General features: G+C 38.5%; 1 protein-coding gene across 1 annotated transcript in view; it reads left to right on the plus strand.

Annotated features, from left to right (window-relative positions):
- Tfap2d (transcription factor AP-2 delta) overlaps window positions 1–22,575 on the plus strand; it is a 52,717-nt gene that overhangs the window by 22,935 nt on the left and 7,207 nt on the right. The window contains exons 6-7 of the mRNA XM_005369560.2: window positions 7,788–7,929; window positions 11,418–11,531. Of these exons, the coding sequence (XP_005369617.1) occupies window positions 7,788–7,929; window positions 11,418–11,531 (256 nt within the window). The remainder of the gene's footprint in view (window positions 1–7,787; window positions 7,930–11,417; window positions 11,532–22,575) is intronic.

Below are 22,575 nucleotides of genomic sequence, written 5' to 3' on the forward strand. Positions count from 1 at the left end.
TCTTGTAGACCAGGCTGGCCTCGAACTCACAGAGATCCGCCTGCCTCTGCCTCCCGAGTGCTGGGATTAAAGGCGTGCGCCACCACCACCCGGCTTAAAGTCTAAATGTTGTGAATGGATTTACAGTGTTTTTCCAAGGCAACCAATTATTTTCACAGAAGAAAGCCAACACAACTTGTCGCTTTGCTTCATTCCAAGGATATATGCATATATGTGTTTATTTCATTTCTGATAGATAGTAGTCTATGACATGATTTTGGACTTTATATTTTTGTACTTTGTCTTAATACTCATTCTTTTAGTCACATATATGAGCTGTTGGTTCTTTTTAGCATTGATGACAATATATTTAGTTAACACATTAAATTTTATTTTCATTTTTAATTACTTTCATTATTTTTTGAATTTATAATATATTTCATCATTTCTTCATCCCTTTAATCCCTCCAAACCCTCCTACATATTCTTCCTTGCTCTTTTTTCAAATCCGTGCCATCTTTTTTCATTAATTGTTTTTACATACAAGTAAAGTATACAGATTAAGCCAATTGTACTTATGTAAGGAGGAAGATAAACACATTGCAATTTGATGAGTCTTATGCTTAATATTTCTAAAGCATTTTCAGCTTTTGACAATTTAAATAGTGCTACAATAAATACCCTCCTATTTATAGGCTTAATTATACAGAGTGGTAAATTCTTAGGAACAATGTTCCAGCCTCAAAGGATAGTGCACTTGCAATTTTGATAGACTGTAGGCAGATTATTCTCAGTTGCTGTTATAAATGTGTATTTTTAAAGATAGATTTATTTGTTTGTTTGTTTGTTTGTTTATATGAGTGCTCTACCTGCACATAGGACTTTATGTCAGAAGAAGGCATCTAATTCGACTACAGATAGTTGTGAGCTACCCTGTGGCTGCTGGAAATAAAACTCAGGACCTCTGGAAGAGCAGCCAGTGCTCTTTAACTACTGAGCCATCTCTCCAGACCCACAAATGTGTATTCTTATGGCAATGTGGGTAAGGCATTTTCATGGGAGCCTCCCTGTGTTTGAACATAAGTCATTTATTCTAGGGTTTTTAATGTTTGCCAACTTGATAAATTAAAGAAAATCTCTCTTAAAATCTAGAATCAACATGTGCTTAGAAACTTCTGAGCTTTATTTTCTATATACTGACTTTGTGTTTAGAGAGTAACTTTTGATACTTTCAAATTCTAGCAAAACTGTTGCAAACCTCCTTAACCCCCAGATTTTATTTTTTTTCCTGTTACAGGGATATGTTGCTTATTTAAATCTTTTGGTTTAAATTCATTGTCTAATAATTTCAGCCATATATGCTTGTAATGTTCTTTAATCATAATCCCCATCCCATTATCCTCTTTTATCCCTTTCTCCTCAGCATTTTCAGGCATTTGACTTTTCTGTTGATGAAATCATATTTCTCACATAGTTTTTGAAGGTTCAGTTTTGATTTTAGTACCTTCAGATTCAAAGTCGCAAAAGAATCATCCCAGTTTTTCAATTACTTTGTGGTTTAACTTTTTATACTTAAATTTTTATCCATCTGGAATTTGTTTTGTTCTCGGATATATGGTATGGGTCCAACTTTATTTCTTTCCAGATGGCCACCCAGTTGTCCTAACACCTTTTATTGGTAATCCATCATTTCTCTACTAACTTGAAAAACAAGCTACACCTCACTATATTTCTCAATTTGAGTGTTCTTTTTTAATACAGCAATGTCTTTGTTCCCTTAATTATGCTATTTTAATTCCTATTACCACATTCCCCATTTTGTTTCCAGAATTTATATCAGCCAATTTTGTCAGTCTTTTAAGAACATACAGCGAGACGGAACTCATACAATTTACCAGTAACTCGGTGACTACTGCCTTTTCCTGATGGAACCCACAGAATTCTTATAGGGGGGATTATATGTAGTCCATCTGCATAATGCTTTTCTCTCCTCCAAGGGGACAGATTTTCAACCACAGCTGAATAGAACAACTTGAGGAGCTTTCGGGAAAAAGCTCATGCCTTAATACCAGAGATTAACTGATATTGGTGAAATCCAGTGGGTTTTTTTTTTAAAGCAAAAACATGAGTTAGAAGTATAGAAAGGGTTTAGAAACTATGCCTTCAAGTGTTGCTTATTTTATTAAATAGCTCCACTGACATAATGATAGATTCTTGTTTGCACGTGTTTGTAGTATGAAGTCAGTCTTTCTAGCAAATTTCTTTGGTTTGGTTTTTGTACAATATTTGTTGAAGTGTCTCACAGGATGATTATGATTAACCAGTAAAATATTTGAGTGGCTGGTTGTCTGAGATCAGGAATTCTGATCATGGCAGGGCATTGAAGGAGGTGTAGAACAAAACACAATGTGAATGCCTGAAAACATTCACCACTTTTCTAGAGAAACTCTCCAGTTATGAGACACATGGTTATGTCAAAGATTCAGTGAGGTGGTGCTTAGGCTGCTTTTGTTTCAGAATTAGCTAAAACACATAGCAGAAATGTTAACTTTGTGTTTCAGATCTAGGATTTAATGGTAATGTCATATTACAAGAGAATTCATTTGCAGCGCCTTGCAGTGCAGATCCATGATCACAGCTACTCAGGAGACAGAGGCAGGAGGATTACAAGTGTAGGACCTGTCTTGGCTACAGAATGAATTCAAGGCCAGATTGGGCAATTTAGTGAGACCTTATCCCAAAAATGGAAAGTGGAAAGGGTTGAGGGTAGGAAAGAAAGTGGATTCAGTGTTAGAATACTTTCTTAGAAAGTGCAAGGTCTTGGGTTGAATCTCCAATAGTGCAGTAGAAAGAGAGAGAGAGAGAGAAAGAGAGAGAGAGAGAGAGAGAGAGAGAGAGAGAGAAATTTATTAATATAATTATCTAGGCTTAAAACTTTCCAATGCTCATAGGTACCCCTTCAAATAACCTGCTCTTTCCCCATACATGAAAATAAGATTGAAATCATATGTGAAAAATATTTAAAATATATGAGTTCTTGTCTTTATTACATGCTGCAATAGTAAATTAAAGCTAATTTTGTGGCAACATTTTTACAGTAACCATTGGTAAGGTTTTCTAAGAAATTACAAGGTTGGGCTGGAGAGATGGCTTAGTGGTTAAGAGCACTGGCTGCTCTTCCAGAGGACTGAGTTCAATTCCCAGCAACCACATGGTGTCTCACAACCATCTACAATGAGATTTGGTGCCCACTTCTGGCCTGCAAGCATACATGCAGGCAGAACACTGTATATATAATAAATAAATAAATCTAAAAAAATTTACAAGGATACAGTTTCATTTTCCACAGACCATTGTTGAAATTTTAGTTATAGAAATCACACTTTTCCTAAAATAGAATTATTTTTTTAAAAAAATCCTTCATAGCAATACACAAGTTTCAAAAATCAGGTGTGTTTATTTCTAATTTTAAAGTAAATACAGGCACTGGAGAGATGGATGTACAATTACGAGCCCATACTCCTTTTCCAGAAGACAAGAGCTCAGTTCTCAGCACCCACATCAAACATCTCATAGTTGCCTGTAACTCCAGCTGCTGAAAATCCCAGACCTTCTGGCCTCCAGTCACCCATAAACACATGACATATGCCCACAAAGACACACACACACGCATACAAGTGAATGGAAAGAAATCTTTAAAAATAATAAATACAGATCCATTCCTTTAGAAGCCCAAACCTCAGTACAATAGTCAATTGACTTTTCATCAGAAAATACTTTGCCATTATCTTTCCCCTTAATTGTTTTTCTAATATTTTCTCTGAGCATGGCATCCCACCATAAGGAAAAGACTCCAAGAAGCTAGCTCATGCACCAGGGATAGATCCTGGTCCTACTGCCATGGATCCCTCAGATATTCCAAGCTTCGCCACTGTCTCCCACATATAGAGGGAGGCATTCCTGACATGAAATAAAATTAATCTAGTTTTCAAAGTTAAGATGTCACTGTTTGTGCTTAAAGGGTAGATGTCCAAGTGGCACAATAAATTGAAATAAACAAAAAGTTTAAACCCACGCAGAACCACGGAACCTTGCCTCATCCTTTAGAGGAGGTATTAGTGGCCACTAATGAGACAGGGAGGGGAAATGTTCTTGTTCCTTCCTAGGATGCTCTCTTCACCACAGGTAACTGCCTATGGCTCAGAATCAGAGAAACTCACAGATCCTTTTTTGCACAAACCAATCAAAACTCATAGATGTTTATCCATATACTTTTGTTTTTCCTAAGCCTGTTGACACTAAGTCATCTGCTATAAAGGATTCTGCTTTGCATGTTACATTGTTTTAGAATACTGTGTTTTAATCGACAGATACATTATCCATTCATTCTTAGATTTCCACACTCAACGCTTTTGTGGCATGATACACACTTCTAAACTACATATCAGAATGTCTTCCCTTGCGGCTTCTTTGATGTAGCATCACTATCCTGTAACAATGTTCCACTCCAAGCTACAGAAAGCAGTGAACAGAGCTAAGGGAAGGAAGGGTGGGGCTGTCAATGTAAACTAAAACAGCAGCTCTTCTCCTTAAACTGGTTTTAAAACTACCACATGGTGAGAGCCTTGTAGAATGGGACTAATCATCAAGGACCAGATTCTAGCAAATTCAAGAGGCCTGCTGCTATCCTCCTGTTTGCCCTGTTTACCTGTCGCTGGTTCTCAGCCTGTGAGTTGCCGTCCCTTTGGGGGGTCTAATGACTTTTCCATAGGAGTTGCCTAAAGACCACCAAAAAACACAGATATTTGCATTATGGTTCATAACAGAGACAAAATTACAGTTACGAAGTAGCAACAAAAATAATTTTATGTATGTGGAATCACCACAGCAGGAAAAGCTGTATTGAAGGGTTGCAGAATTAGGAAGGCTGAGAAGCACTGAACTATGTAAAAGTCTCTGGTAAAATGTTACTTAAGTATCTGGATCTATGTGAAGGATGGTATGTGTGGCTACTCTGATATATGCAACTTGGCTTGCTATATAAAGCTGCAAGAGAGCGTGGTCCATGCTGTCACTGAGCAGGTTTGCAGTGACCTTTGCACTTAAGAACTGCACATTCATCCTCTGATCAGGTGCAATAACGTTCAGTATTTGATGGGTCCATCCTTTGATCTTCAAGTGTGAAATATCACAAATAATTCATTTTGTCATTTTTTTTTTAGCAAAAGTGATCACTGCATAACATTGCTATGTCCTTTAAAAATCCTTAGTTCATTTTTTTCAAAATATAAATATATCTTCTTCCTGAATCAGGGCGATAAACTGTTGACAACCAACATTTTAAAAATGCTGCTTGTTCCTTGTAGCATTACTCAAAACAATGGCCCCCATTAAATACTGAATATAGAAAGACCCTGCATATTTAGCCACAGAATCTCTGTTCTAAGTGCAGGAAAACTTGATGTTTCCACACAAGTACTCGAAGGGCTCATTTGTGGTGTGTGGGGCATGCTTAGTCAGCTAATCGCAGAACGCTGTCTGTACTGATAGGCTTGTTTCATTGAGACCTTCCCCCCATTGAGTTAGGCTCTTTTGCAAAGTTCTAGAAGAGGTTATCTTATACTGTGAGAACGAGATAAATGTTCGTCACATGCATGATTAGATGAGAAAATCACTGGCAATATTAGCATCTATCAATAATAAATAAGATGTAAATATACTCACATCCATGAAGCTGCCTTATTTTTTTTTTTACCATTTATTGATATCTGTTCACTCTGAAAATTCCAACCAGGTTCCCAACTACATCTGTCAGATACAGCAGTTTACCTCGCTGTTCAAATGCTCATGATCTTTTCTGAAATAGACAAAAAGGAGCCCTCAAAACTTTAAAAATCTTCTCTTTTTTGTATTATTTTAGCTTTCATTGTGTGTGTCTGTGTATAGGGATGTGCACGTGAGTACGCGTGTCTGAGGAGACCAGAAGAGGGTGTGGGATCCTCTAGAGATGGGGTCACAGGCAGGCGTGAGCCACCCCATGTGCATCCTCTGTGAGAGTAGTGCTCATGCCCAGCCGCTCAGCCCCTGCCGCAATGCTCCACCGGTTCAGACTTAGCCAGTAGACGCAGAGCATGTAAATGAGGGTAACGGTGTGTCTCCTGGGTACAAATGCTTGCCTAGCATGTGTCCCTGACTTCATGATACCCTTTCCTACTCCTTCCTTCCCTCTCATGCAACATACATATCATATCATATGTACATCATATGTACATCATATGTACATCATATGTACATCATATGTACATCATATCAACAAATCACAATTAAGGCATCTCTAGTCTTGTTTCTTTTATTTAGCCTACTGCAGGGGGAAAGTCTGAAAAGACTAAATATAGAACCCAGGTTAGTGATACCCAAACTGATGTCTTTGAGAGGTGTGTGATATTTATTATTTCTTCTGGAAATAACATAGATAGATGTGTAGTACAATGAATACCTATGCGGCAGAGCACACTTAGTGTATGAAGCATGGACGTATGGGTTTTCATTGCAAAAATTCTTTCAACTTTGCTCTGTGTTTTCAAAACATGTGTCTGAGAATAAAGTTTTATTAGAATATTTTAACTATAAGAAAGGATAAGAGTAATTTTTTGGTGGGGACTACTTCCTGAATATTTGTTTCTCAGTGTTCTGTGATCCTCAACTGCCTGCCTGCTTTTTTGCAACTGTTAACTTTGTGAATGTAAATTTTCCAAACCAAAAGGCTTATTTTAAGTAGGAAAACCATTTTTTACTAAGAATATTTTTTTAAGATTCATTTATTTATTATGTATACAGCGTTCTGCTAGCATGTGCACCTGCACGCCAGAGGAAGGCACCAGATCTCATTACAGATGCCTGTGAGCCACCAGGTAGTTGCTGGGAATTGAACTCAGGACCTCTGGAAGAGCAGTCAGTGCTCTTAACCACTGAGCCATCTCTCCAGCCCTACTAAGGATATTTTAATGATGTCACCTAGTGTCTCCTCTTAACCTAGTCTATCAACTATCCTTATGCACTTCCAAGTGTCCACTCACCATCTAGTCTGTTTTTCTGTGAGCACACCACGAGTTCAAGTCAGTAACTACTTAGAGTGTTACACTGGACAGCTATTAAAAAAGGGTCATGTGATATTGGCACAAGCCTGATATTTTTTTCTTTGCTTCTCCGTGGAAAGGTTTGATTAACTACGTGGATATTGAGTAACCCTGCCCCATGTATTATACACATAACAATAATAATAATAATAATAATAATAATAATAATAATAATAATAGGTGTAACATTTAATTTTGCTAAGTGTAACAACTTCCAAAGTCTTTTGAGCTCATTTCTGGATATTTTCATCAGGCTCATAGAGAAGTCATCAGAATGGCTCATCTGTAGATAGCAGACATAGGACTGAGCAGCAACAAAAGGTTATACCCAAGGAGCTTTTCTCTTTGTTGTTGTTGAGTAGCATCTTGGAAGCCTTTTTTCTGTTATGCCATGAGACATTCAAAGGAAAGAGTCAAAACTCTGAGCCACCGTGTTTGCTCTCTTCTCAGTTGTCCACGAGTTTGCCTAGGAAGTTCTCTGTCCCTTTGTTTTCATCAGCATTCCTCACAGGTGACATTCCCTCCCAATTTTATTCTTGCATTATTTAAACTGGATAGAAGTGAAGTGATGCATCTGAGTACAGCCCTGTGTGAGAGCTGGGGCAAGGTGGCAGCAGTGCTGTTGTAAGGTAGGGTATCCGTATGACACTCACCTGTGCTTTCTGCCAACAGGTGAGGCTTTGCACTTGGCTCGGGATTTTGGCTACACATGTGAAACGGAGTTTCCAGCCAAGGCAGTAGGAGAACATCTTGCCAGACAACATATGGAACAGAAAGAACAGACAGCACGGAAAAAGATGATCCTAGCGACCAAGTAAGTGCTGTAGGGATGTCTCTGTAGACCCCCATCCCCAGTGTTCCTGTTTCCTTTGACTGAAGATAGTCTAGAAAGCAAGAGTTCTCTAAAAACAAGGGGGCTCACACTCCAGAATATAAACAGATTCACCAAGACTCTCTACCATCCGTACCAAGGCATCAAGGTTCACATGATTAGACATGGGGCTATCAAGAAAATTCTCAGATATAAAGAAATTAGGTCAACTATATGACTCCACAGCTAAAGGCACTTACTGTCAAGGCTAACAAACCTGAGTTTAATCTCAAGGGCTCCTATTATGAAAAAAGCAAAGAGAAAAAAGCAAACAGATTGCTGCAAGGTACCATCTGACTTCTGCTTGTGTGTCACGGCATGTGCATGCACAAATACACACACACACTCAAACACAGAGTGTAAAATATAATAAACGTTTTAAATATACATGAACTACAAAGTTCTTTCAGTGAGATATCCAATCACCGATTTGCTTCGGCAGATTGATCCGTATGACTCTTTGCTACTTTGATAAATAATAGATTTTATTGTATTTAACTATAATTTATAAAATACACAGTTACAGATAAATAGCATTGATTACCTGCAGTTACCCTCCTAAACCATCTTTATTTCTTCTGTTTGGTAATTGACCAAATATTTTGGTATAGGTTGGATAGTTGTTTAGGCAGAAAGAGAGAAACCAGACACATTTCGAACTAGACATGGTTCTTGCTTACTTGGTTGATAGAAAACACAAGAAAGTCTCATCACTAAATTAGAAATAAGTACACCTCTCATTTGATGGACGGTAAGCAAAGTCAGGAAAGTTAGTAATCTTCACTGTCATTACCTTAATAGCCATCACCAGTAGAAACACAGAACTTTAAATCCAGAAATCAGCCAAAAAAATGTTACCTCCTTAAGGACAATGACGCAAGTGATAAAGTTAGAACACTGTGAGTCACTGAAGATCATCTTTGTTACATAATTCATAATGTGACACTTTGTTTAGAGACAAAAGAGTCTTTCATATCTAAGCTTCAGAAACAAGATACTGAAATAAGAATGAAAGTAGCCAGCATGCTAATTCTGTAACTGTCCTAGGCAGAAGGTGGTAATTAGCACTGAATCCTGCAGAATTGTCATCTGTGTTTAAGTACCTCCACTGTCTGAGGTCAGCAAGTTAAGGGACAAGACTGAAAATTCAACTGGGAGCCCGGCTGCTGCTTCTGCTAGAGTGTGGTGTCCTGGGCTGCACACCAACAGAGTTCAAGCTTGCCGAGCTTTCATTTCCGTCTTTGGTGACCACATTGGTTATAGCTCCCAGAGTAGTTAAGACAAGCATAAGCCAGGCTTGTAAAACTTTAAATTAATGGATTCAGTGACCCAAATAGTCATCAGTGTTTAGTTGCTTAAAATTTGTTTCAATCTGAGAGAAAACTAAGACTTGATTTAAAGTCAGTCTAATCTTTTTTTTTTTTTGGGGGGGGGACTGTAATGATGGACGGCTGCATAAGATTTCATAACATTTGTCAAAAAGGAAAACTGGGGTATGAGGCTATATTTATGTTTTTTAGTTAGAAATCTAAAGCAAACGTAACAATGTTTCACTCTTATGTAAGATAAAACCCTGGAGATGGTGGCAGAACAAAATGTTTTCAAATACATAGGTAAAGTTTCACTCAACTATTAAACTCAACTAGCATCAAAGCTATCCAGTTTCACTTCAGAGAGAGGGGTCCCACTGAAACGAATAAAGAAAATTCTCAACAGCCCACTTGCCAAAAACCAACAACAACAAAAAATTGACTCTTACTCTTCATAGGAAAAATGACCTCTTGCCAAATTCAATAAAATTTCGCCATCAAACAGCAAGAAACCACACTGAAACTTCATCCCAAGTGAATCACACTTTAGGACACTTTGTCACTTTAAGACTTTTGATACCTTTATTTGCATGTGTGTGTGTATGTGTGTGTGTGTGTGTGTACACGCACGCATGCATGTACTCATGCTAGGGCATGCAAGTGGAGGTGAAAAAACAACCTTCAGGGAGCTGGTTCTCATGCTCCCCCATGTCTCAGAGATGTGTTTCTGAACCTCACCTGCTGAGACACCTGGCCAGCCCTCTTGTCACTACTTATAAATATTTGTTGCTGGAACAAATGTTTCAGAGCCGAGCTGTCACTGCCTTCATGAGCATTCGAGGTGATTTGACCTTTCTGTACTTGCTGTTGATGACAATCAAGGCCAAACCACTGTATTTCACAGAAGCCTATTGTGAAAACAAGCATACGTACAAAACTGTGTTTGCCCTTAAATATCAGGTGTTCTTGCCATACATGAAGAATGCTTTCAAGACATTTCTCCATGCTTATTGACTTTATTTTATAGCTGCTATGTTAATTCACTGTATTAGATATTTTTTTTGTAATTTTCTGGCCTGGGAAGATGGCTCAATGGGTAAAAAAATCACTTGTCCCTCAGCATAAGAACCTGAATTTGAACTCCCAGAAGTCACATAAAGCCAGTTATAACAGCATGGGTCTGTAAATGCAGTGCTTCTGTAGTGAAAGAGGAGGCAGAGACAGGATAATCCTAGGAGGATCAATCATGAGTCAACTTTACCTTCTGCATGCAGGGGCAAAAACAACAGAGGTACTTTTGTAAAATTGTGAAAGGTGAAGTCCGACACTGGGGGTTTTCTCTGACCTCAAAACGTCCACCATGGCATGTGCACACCCACATACACACACTAAAATGCACACACAAGCACGCACATGTGCACACACACCATACAAAAAAAGATTTTAAAACAGCATTTTCTTAAATGTTACATTTCTTTACAATTATGCCATCATTACAAGAGCTTGTTAGTCATGATACCTAGCAAGGTTTCTGATTAAACAGAGGCTAGAATTCATAGTAAGACAAGAAAAGCGGCAGAAAATTCTCTGTCAAATGCCAGCTGAAACTGGTGAACTTATTTTGGAGTGAGAGATCGTCTGCTTCAAACACTGAGGCATGACAGTGGTCAAAAGTAAATTTTTATATTGCAATATTGGAGAAAAGAACTTTCAAAAGTTTACTTGAATTATGGCTTTGAATAACACAAGCCTATAACTTTAGTTAAATTTGTCTACAGATGTGATGTACTAAGAACAAATTGTAAGATTTTAAAAGATGAACATTAATTACAGTTCTCTCATATGAATTTTCTTTCATCCTGAGATTAACATGTAAAGATTCACTTTAAGAGTCAACGTGGATCCAGTGTCTGGAAACAGCTGTTTGCTGGAACGGTTTTAGCATCATCCTCTGGTCTTCAGCACCAAAGTCAATGCATGCTGCCTATGGAACTTTAGACTGCTGACTGAAACATCCTCCCAATCCCCTTTAAAGGGGGAACAGACTTTGGTAGATAGTATCATGCAAAACCAAATGTTCATTTCAAGAGTTCAAATTCAGTTTTGTGCTTTTCGTTGTAGACAAATTTGTAAAGAATTCCAAGACCTCCTGAGCCAAGACAGATCCCCCCTGGGGTCCTCCAGACCCACTCCCATTCTAGACCTGGACATCCAGAGGCACTTAACACATTTCAGGTAAGATGGGATTTCATATCTGTTCAGATTTGGAGTGGTTAAACCACACCCACCCCTCCAGGGTTTTGTATTGGTATCGCAGTTCCAGTTAAAGATATACTCACATGATAAAACAAAGACTGCAGCATACTTTACATTGGATAATATGCCAATGATATAAATGCATAGTTTAGATTCTAAGCCTTGGGAGTCTGAGAGTGAGGTGTGGGCAGATTCGGTATCTGGTGAGGGCTCTCTCTCTTCAGACCCTTTAGCGGCTGTACTGTGTGATGGGGCCAACAACTTCCCAGGAGACCCTTCTTAAGAGCAGAAATCCAATCTTCTGTGACTTAATCACCTCCCGGGGCTCTTCATCTTAGTATTGTATTGAGGTTTAGTTTCAATACATCAATTTGAGGAGACACAGACACAAACATTCATGCCACAACAGTGACAGCTTGAATTAAAAACAAAATGACTCACTGAAGCATGTTAGAACAGAATATTTCATATCTTTTTGTATTTTTCAAGAAACGATGACTTCATGAAAATTAATATTATTAGATCAAAGAATGCTAAGAAGTTTTGGACCAGGATTCTGAAATCTTTTAAATGATTACTTACGATGTAATGGTAAATTGTTGAACAGACATGACGAAAGTTCACTAAATATCATTAACAATTTTAGGAGTATGTTAATAATTTCTACATACTTAGAAAGTAGAGATGGCTCTTAAACACGGGATCCTCAAATGCATTATTAACTGCACATTTTTTTTTTTTTTTTGGTTTTTCGAGACAGGCTTTCTCTGTGGCTTTGGAGCCTGTCCTGGAACTCGCTCTGTAGACCAGGCTGGTCTCGAACTCACAGAGATCTGCCTGCCTCTGCCTCCCAAGTGCTGGGATTAAAGGCGTGAGCCACCATCGCCCGGCTTAACTGCACATTTTATGTTCAATTTCTGAAATACTTTAGAAATAAATGGAATTTTTTTCTGGCAAATTTATTCTCTAGATGTAGTAGGAACAAGAAAATGGTCACTGCTTAGTGCTTTCCCATTTCAAATTCTAGAATTATAGTGCTATGCAATATTTCTCCTTCATAGAAAATATTTCATTTTCCTTGAGTTATCATTTGATGAAAAATATAAGCAATATTAATAAAAGATTGATTCACAAGCTATGGTGGTGACCACACATGTAATCCCAGTACTTGGTACACTGAGGCAGCGAGTATTAGGAGTTCAAGAACAGTTCATGGTCCACTAAAGAGACCCCATACAAAAATGAACAAACAAAAAATAATAATAATTAGGATTAAAATGTTTCCAATACCTGCTTAAGTTCTTTTCTGAGGTTGAGAACAGTTTATTAGATTTTAAGAAGAAAAATCCAGGATGGTCAACCTGTGAATTATTTTAAAATATTTTTATTTCTTTTATCTCTTTTATTGAAAATATATTTTTCTTATTATATATCCTGATTATGATTTCCTTCCCCCAACTCCTCCCAGATCCTTACCACTTCTCCAGGTATCCAAATCCATGTCCTTTCTCTCTCATTAGAAGACAACCAGTCTTATAAAAATAATTAATAGTATAATAAGTAAAAACAGAGTAGGAAACAATGAAACAGAAAGCTTTTTAAGATTATAAGGCTGTTGAAGATGATACACAATTATCTACATAATAGGTGGTGAAATAATGTTGGCTGTGAAAACAGTATTTTAAATACAGTTATCTATCTTAACATATCACAAGTCTATGCAAGATTCAGAAAACATAATCTTTCCAGATTCTGAAAAGTGAAATGAAATTTTTGCCCTGGCAATGCTGAAACATATGTGGGCAGCCCGTACTTGGCAGTTGTGTTGAACTTGTCCATATTGGGTTTCATGGTCTAAGTTGATGAGCACGGACTGACCAGGTCTCTTCCTCAAGAAGGCACCAGATCTCATTACAGATTGCTGTGAGCCACCATGTGTTTGCTGGGAATTAAACTCAGGACCTTTGGGAACACAGGCAGTGCTCTTAACCGTTGAGCTACTTAGAATTTATTTTTCAAAATTGCACCTACGTCGAATACATTCTTTTTAGAATTTTACCTGCCCCTCAGTGGAGATAGTATGGACAAGTGTAATGAAATGAGGGGGAAAAAATCAAATGCCTAGGTACTTCAGAGTACAAGGTTTTGCAATCAAGAGAGTCATTTTTAAACCTAGGTCTCTTTAGGTGTTAAGTCAGTTGCATGGGGGTGACTTTCAAACCTTGATTTGGGTTCTCATAGATCCTTTGTACTATGTGTAGTAATGAGATAATGAACATAAATTTAGCACTTAGTAAATGGTGTGTTGCTTGTTTCCACCAATCATGCCAGTTTAAGAAAGGCTGACAGCCCAGGATTATCTTCACAGTTGTGTTTATGTACACATTCAAGAGATTTGGAACTTTTTACAGGTATTAGATTCAGAAATTAATAGTTTTTTCTTTAAATACAAATTGGGGTCTAAAAGAAACTTGTAAAGTTACACATTTACTATTAAGATACAGAGAATCAAGAGCCTCCACCATAAAAAAATGAGAAGCTTATTTCTACTTAGGCATGCTGATGTCTTCAATTGATGGTGACCTCACTCTTCCTGCCCAGAGTGAAATCAGCTTTGACTTGAATATTAGCTTCTGTTAGAAATAAATAGGTAGAAGAGTTGCATATTCAGTACAGGCATGACTGGCTTGCTAATGCGTGGACACTTGTGCAAGCTATAAACCTAAATGTCACAAAATCTGTGTATGTGTGTGTGTGTGTGTGTGTGTGTGTGTGTAATGTATGTGTGTTTGTGTGTCTGTGTAAGTGTTATATGTGCAAATGTGCATGAGGCACCAGGGGAGGCTGTCTAGACTCCGGCTTTATCACACTGTACATATTTTCCTTGATATCGGGTCCTTCAATGAACCCGAAGCCTGCTCCTTTGGAGCTAGCCTGGCTGCCTAGCAAGTCAAAGAAATCCTCCGGTCTCTATCTCCCACACTGCTGGGGGGTACAGGCCCTGGCCCAGACATATCTTTTTATGTGGGTGCTGGGAATCAAACTTAAATTCTCATTCTTCAACAGCAAGCAGACAGTCTTTGCCTGTGGACTATTTCCTTAGCCCACAAAATTCTTTAGATAAAACTTCAATTTATTTATAAAATAACAAGTGAGTAGCTCTCCTATGGACTTTACTTTTTTTTTTTTTTTTACCTTCCTTCTTAGAATGGTATGGTAACAGGGTAGTGTTTGCCAGGGAACTAAAGAACTAAATATCCATGCTGTAGTTGTGGCTCACACCTCTAATCCCAGCTCTCCAGAGACAGAGGCAGGCAGATCTCTGAATTTGAGGCCACTTTCTTCTACAGAGCAAGTTCCAGGACAATTAGAGCTACACAAAAATAGCCCTGTCTCAAAAGAACTAAATAGGATAGCTGGCTGCTTCTACTCTCAGGAAAAATGAGATTATAGCTGAGATATAAAAATCACAAAATAAGTGGCTTTGGATTCTCAGTCACAATTTGAAACATAAAACTCTACATTTAGTACAGATGGTGGTGGTACATACCTTTGATCCCAGCACTTGAGAGGCAAAGGCAGGTGGATCTCTGTGAGTTTGGGTCTAGCCTGGTTTACAGAGGGAGTTCCAGGAAAGCCAGGGCTACACAGAGAAACCCAGTCTCATAAAAATAAACTAAAACAAACAAACAAACAAAAATCCAATTATATGTTTAAATGTCCTAACTCCATACTTAATAACAATAAATGTACAGTAATAGTTTTAAGAATAATTAATAAATACAGCAATTAATAGTGATCTTGCAATAGCAGCATCTCTAAAATTTTGATATTTATATGTTGAAGATCTTGAATATCTAAGTTGTGATTTCTTGCTTATTTTGCTTTTTAAACATTTACCAGAATTTTCATTTATTTTTTCTTACATTCCAGATTGTTTATTGTATAAAGTTCACTGGTTTCTTAGGATTCTGGAAGTCACTGGGGTTAGAACTTATTTTATAGCAAGTCTCCTAAAGTCTATCTTTTCTAAATTATACTAAAAATATAAAATTTACATCTTTTTCCTTTTTCAGTAGGATCTAGCTCTAGAGATAAGCATATTTACATTGTTGTTTAAACAAGCTCCTAGAATTTGTGTTTTACAAAACTAATACATTGTATCTATTTATCAACTCCACCTTTCCCTCCATTTCTGGCCCCTGGAAGGTGCTCTTCTACTTTTGATTTCTGTGACTCTTATTGTACCTAAGCAGATTATACAATAGGTGTTGTTTGTAACTTGTTATTTAATCAGGCACAACTTACTTCAGGGGCATTAGTGTTGCTGAATATGCCATAATTCCCTTCCCTTTAAGGCCATATAATTTTTCAATATGAGTGTAAATCCTACATCTGTTCTATCCATTACCTACTGATAGAAACGTGAGGAGTAAAGTTTCACAAAGCTTTGCATTTCTCAACATCCTCCCCAACACTTCCTGTTGACTTAAAAAAAATAGTAAACATCCCCTTTCACTGCACATTTAACTTGCATCTTCCTAATGACCAATGACTTCGAACATCTTTTCTAAAATTTGTTAGCTATTTGTTACAGACTTGTAGTCAATTGTCTCAGGTTCCCATTAGATTATTTGATTCCATGCTGACCTGTGGTACTACATTATTTATCTTTACAATAACCTTTTATATATCAAATAATAGATACCCAATTTGTAAATCCTTAGCTTCCTAAGGTCACCTTTTTACTCCACTGAACGTGGGTCCTTGAAGCAAAATTTTTAAATGTAGACTGTTTTTTTTTTGTATTATTACAATGATTGTCTGTGCTTTCTGTGTTATGTCAGAGAATGCTTGCGAAATCCAATGTCTTGAAGCCATCTCCTATGCTGTCTTCTACGAGTTTCACAGTTTTAGATCTTATGTGTAGGTCTTTGATCCATTTTGTGTTAATTTCTGTGAGTAGCTTATAGTGCGCTGCAGCTTCGTTCTTTCCCATGTCAAAATTATATCATTTTAAACACAGCTGTCATTTTTAGGTAAAACCCAGATTGAAGGCTCCTGATGAAGCTTCAGTGGGATTTAAATGTACCCACTATTTCATTTTGCCTATATTTTTAAAGGCAACAATAACATATTTTAACAAGAGGTTAGTCAAGGTAGGCTCACTGACCAGACGTGGAAAGACTATATGGTTTATGGTCCTTAAAGTTGGCCTCATAGCAAAACTGCCAATAACTCTCCGCTAAAACCCTCAAGGATTAGAGTCTATACGTCAAGAAATGGAATTCTGGGATTTATGTTATTTTCAAAATCTGATAGCAAAAGTTTGGAGAAACACAGTCCTTAGATGCGCCTAGGATTTCAGCAATGAAAAACAAAATTTCATCCTTTGAAAGAAATATAATACTGATGCATTATAAAGCTTTTTGCATTATATTATATTTATTATGCATGTATGTACACACGTTACGGCATGCAGAGAGGTCAGAAGACAGGTTACAGCAGTCAGTTCTATCCTTCTATCATTTAGCTCCTCAGAATGGAAAGCAGGTTGGACAGCGAGTTCTTCACCTGTCAAACCGCCTATCTGGCCCACAAATTCATTGTTCAGAGGAGCCAGTAAAAACAGTGTGGATTCGTGACTCGGATAGCATTATATTTAAAAGTTTCTGCATATATGATTTTGCTGATAGTCTGGGTAAAATTCAACAGACAAGAGTATCTCTTTTGTTGCTTTTTGCTGAAAGTGGCAATTGTGGTGCACATGGACTCAAGAGAAAAAGCATCGCAGTTGACACAGACAAGCTGCTGAGTCTGATTCTCTACTATTTTTAGTACTGGCTAGGAGAGGAGGAGAAAAAGAGCAAGACTGGATAGGCACAGAGGATTCTGTCGTTAGTAACATCCATCTCCATTACTATTTTGTTTAGTCAAAGTTATAGAGCAGATCATTAATTGACCTTATACCTTATCGGATTTTCGACTCAGTATCTTGAGAGCTCTGGCTTCCTCTCCGGAGACTGAATGTATCCAGACAAAGATAGAGAGCGATCTGGCCCTGTAAAGGAGAAAAAACTATCTCTAGTTTTTATAGCAGATGACATATCATTGTACTACGGAAAGCTGTGACAATAGCAGCGACCACTCTGAGGACTCAGCCTTCGGAGACACTTGTTTCCATCAAAATGACAGGAGGCAGGTTTATTTATCATTTATCACTTCCCGAGTCCCACCAGCAGTGAGACCTGTCATAGGACACAGCAGACACCACAACGCCTTCCGGAAAGGGAAGCAATTTGCCTGATATCTGCAGACTAACTCCCATGGACTCCGTGTCTCCAGACCTGGTGATGTCAATTAGTGCGAGATGGCATCAGGCTTCCAGGAGAGGGCAGACAACTCAAGTCAAAACCACAGCCCGAGTTTTCTGAACTCATGGTCCAAAGAAACTGTAACGCTCTCTCCGTTCTCCCTGTCTCATATTCTCATAGTCTCCTTGAGTATGAGGTCACAGGGGCACGTGTGTTCATATAAATGAGGCGTTAGAACAGTGCTAACGATCAACTCCGAGAGGACAGTCTATCAGAAACATGAGGAAGATTCTTCCTCAGCACTGACCTTGTCTAACAGAAATGTTAGTCAGCTCTTCTGCTTCACCGCGCCAGCGGAGAGCAATGGAGTGACGGGCACATTCTTCAGGAACTTCTAAATTAATGGAAACGAGTAATAATTCATATAGAGTTGGCTATGGTTGCTCTAATCTATAATCCCAGCGGTTAAGAGGCAGAAGCAGGAGGACTGGCATGTGATCAAAGCCAGCCTAGGGTAGATAGTGAATATCAGGTGAGCCAGGGCTACGGGTCTTACTAAGACACTGTCTCAAAATAGAAATCAATCAAAACAAAAACCTATAAAGAAAAGAATGAACACGGTATTGATAATTACATGAGGCCAAAAGACATGTGTCTTCTATCTAACCCGTGTCAAATGTTACTATGATTATACTTCACTTGGGTCTTGGATATGTCTTGCATGGGTTCGCCTCCCAGGGTCATGAGCTCTGGAAAGGAAGTGATAGACATGCTTAATTCTCCATTATAAGTCAAAGCATCTGCTGACACCTCCCTGTCTTCAGAAATGGACTCCTGCACCATTTCTGTTATGCTTCTGAGCTAGAAAATATAGAGACGTGCTTGCGGGTGATTATGGCTTCCTGGTTGGGTTTCTGTGTCGGGAGGCCCCTCTGTTTCTGACTCTTCTTCAGCATTCACATCTTTTCCACAGCTTTGCTGTCAAGCTGTCACCCATTGCAGGCTTGAAAACTTTAATGACAGCCTGCTCTTTCTACATCTAACAAGTCTATTAGAAACGTCTTCCTCCCATTGATAGGATTCTCTCTTTAACATCTGTCTCCTGGAGGGCTTCACACCGTCAATTTCATCCTGTTTCCGGTTTGTACAAACAGCTAAGTCTTCATGTCCCAAGATTCTGCTCCTGGTGTCATTCACTCCCGTTCCCTTTGGTGTTTGGTGTCAGACGGGCATCCCAGGCAATGGCACTGGCATGTTCTAAGTGCTCCGCTCTTGACAACATATGCAGACAACAGTCACAGCCCTGTTGTGAGCATCTTCACTTTCATCCTCGAAGCCTTAAGTGCGAACATTTTATTCTTGCTGTTTTTACGTTTTCTTGTGATAGGACAATGGAGAATTTGTTTAACTCCTCAATCTAGGACCAAGAAAGCATAAAGTATACAGCTAATTTTAGCAGACAAGAAACAAAATTCTCAAACTTTCTTCAGAGAGTTCTTGGGCCCTCAAGAGGGCTTAGTGGAGAAGCGGACTTGCCACCAAGCCTAAAGAACTATATTCTATTGCCAGCACCACATGATGGAGGGACCTGATGCCACAAAATTGTTTTCTGACATTCACACATGAGCTGCTGCTCTCAAGCATGTATGTGCAGAAAAAAATATCCAATTACATGTGTGGGGAAATTTTTCTTCTAGTCAATGCAATTATTTTTAAACAGTGCTAGGAATCATCAGTCTGAATTGGGAAGAAAAAAAATCCTGTTTTCCACATTAACTTCTATATAAGGATTGACATTTAATTTTAACTTCAACCCTAAAATGAGGATCACGGCCAAGTGCAAAGAGAAGCCCATAAGGAGTGAGGTCTGCGCTTGTGTCACAGTTACAAGGACTTTTACCATCAAAAATGTGAACTTAAACTTAAACCAGGCAAAGGCTTTAGCTTAGTTAGTACTGCAGAGCTGCCATGATGTCCTTCTTTTATTAATCTCTGTTAAATTATTTGCCTTTCTTAAAATGAAGAAGGAAATTAAGAGGCTGAGATGATCGCAGAAGTGTCGCCTTACAGTGGCAGCGGGACGTTCATCTCCTAACCTGATAGACCCCCTGGGAAGTTACCTCCAAAGTGAGTTTTCAGAGTTCCAGTCTCACAGGAAGGTCTTTGGAAGTGTTTGTCAACTGTTTTGGTGGAAGGACATTTGACTGTTGTACCCGTACTGAATTATTGCAACGCATGACCACCTGTCATTGGCTCCCTGACTTTTCTGAAGCTGAAATGTCACTTGGCTTCCCTATTTTTAAAACTTGATCACATAAAGGTTTTATAGCTACCAACTTTCCCTGGAACTGAAATTCTGCAGCTGGTCTGGGGAAATACTGGAGACACTGAAGAAGCCATAGCCCAGAGTGTACTTTAGCCCTAGGGAGATATATCCAATTCCCCAGCTGCATTTAAGTTGTATGGGAATAGTTTTTTAAGTACTGATACTTTGAATCTCATCCCAAACCAATTAAGTCAGGATCTCTAGGGTAAGATCCACAAAATGAAATAAGCAGGCTAGGTAATTTTTTAATGTGTGTTTGTGGTTGAAGAGGAAAAAAACAGCTTAAGAAGTCATGGAGTCCTTGTGAGTGCTGCCAAGGTCACTGTATATAAGAAGCTTTGGGTGGTTCTCCACTACCAGCCACCAGGAAACCAAATACCTTCATTATGTACCTTAATTAAATTCTATTGAATAAGATAAGATAATGCTAAGAGGGAGTAAGTATCATCCCCTGGTTTTCACCTTTCCTCTGATTCCTTGTTTAGGTTACAAAAGTAGATAGCCCTCAAACTATAGCAAAAGTAAGCCCCCAGTTCTTTCCCCAGAGCTAGGGTCTCTCTCCCCAGTCTGTATTTAAATGCTCTGTTGATTCCAAGAGATCAAATAAACACCTCTTCTACATTGGTCCAAACAAAAGCAATTTGGCAGAGAAGACCCAGAATCCTTTGCAGGTATCTCCTGGGGTCTATTCCCCAGACACTTGCCCTGCTCTTGTTCCCATGATTGTAGTTGCACTTTTCTAGCAGACATCACCTTGTACTGTAACGGAAAGGGCACACCCAGAGTCTCAGACTGCATTCCATTTTGGTCTTCAGCAAGGAAGTATGGGGAGAGGGCAGTGGGAAGCTGGTCTTTCCTTGCAGTCTTGCTGCTTGTTCACCTCCCAGAAGCAAAAGCACAAGGAGCAGCCACAGGCAGCACTAGGAATCACAAGATCCATGGTAAACAGACACTCAAGAATGATGCATGATAATGTAACAGCACAGTAGTAATAACAATCTACACTTTAACACAGTAGTAATAACAACCCACACTTTACTTCAGCCTTCTCAGACATCCAAAGAAGGGCAGGAAAGAGAAATCTGCATTCAAAATATTTTCTACATAGAGATTTGGAGGTGACGATATAACTCGCTGCCAACTATTTTCTTTTTCACTTGAAATGTCTTGGGTTCAAAGTCCAGTACAGTCAAAAAGAATAAGTTGAAATCTTACAAATTAACTTAGCTTTAATCTATCTAAATGACTATTGCCTTTTCCTTTTGGTTCATTTCTCTGGTGTGTAGCCTAACAGAATGTACTGTTTTCAGCAATTTTTGTAGCCTGAAAAAAAAAGCTATTAAAAACCCATCTGCAGTTGGCAGTCACAACATTGTGACCCAGTCCCCAGAAGAAAAGTAATTTTTGCTTTATTTTACTTCCTTTAGTTAAAGATTTTATTTCCCACTGAGATTATTTTTCTTATTATATACACTTTTTATTATTTAATTGAAAATTTACATACCCATCCCAGTTTCTACTCCCTCCCTCCTCCCTCTCCTTCCACCTTCTCCTCCATCCCCCATGCACGCCTAAGAGAGGGTAAAGCATATATTAAAAATAAAGTCAACAAAGCTTTATTTTTAATACATGCTAAGTCAGTGTTTGCTTGGTATGTGTGAATTCTGGGTTCCAGACACAGCTCTTTTCAAGAGAGAATGGGATTCAGAAGAGATCCCAGGGATGCTTAGATGAAAACAGGCACAGGTAAAGCATTTTGGAAGGGAAGGACAGTTTGGCCAATGTGGAAACAGCATGGTAACATTTATTTAGCATAGACTAGCAAAATGTGAACCACGCTTACTAGATTAAGAAAACGAAATTAGCTTTGGTTTTTCAGATAGATGTTAACTCTGTTACCTAGATCTGGGCACATTCTGACTAAGCACTGAGGATTGCAATATTTCAAAAATAAGCATGGCTAAGTCTTTGAGCACAGTTAAAAAGAAAGTGCTTAACCAAGAATTATACAGCTCCAGGGGACCTAACACTCTCTTCTGGTATCTATGGTCACCAAGCCTGAAAGTAATGTACAGGCAAACACTCATACACATAAAACAAGATCAAACCTTAAAATACATTATTATATGAATTTCTGCTGGGCATGGTGGTGCATGCTTTTAATCCCAGGACTTGGGCAGCAACAAGCAGGCAAATCTCTTTGAGTTCAAGGCCAGCCTGGTCTACAGAGTGAGTTCTAGGGCTACAGAGAAAAAAAAAAACAGAGCTGCACAGAAAAACCCATTTAGAAAGAAAGAGAGAGGGGGGAGCGAGGGAGGGAGGGAGGGAGGGAGAGAAGGAGAGAGAGAGAGAGAGAGAGAGAGAGACAAAAGAAGGAAGGAAG

This window comes from Microtus ochrogaster, unplaced genomic scaffold, assembly GCF_000317375.1.
Source record: "Microtus ochrogaster isolate Prairie Vole_2 unplaced genomic scaffold, MicOch1.0 UNK52, whole genome shotgun sequence".
Taxonomy (NCBI): Eukaryota; Metazoa; Chordata; class Mammalia; order Rodentia; family Cricetidae; genus Microtus; species Microtus ochrogaster.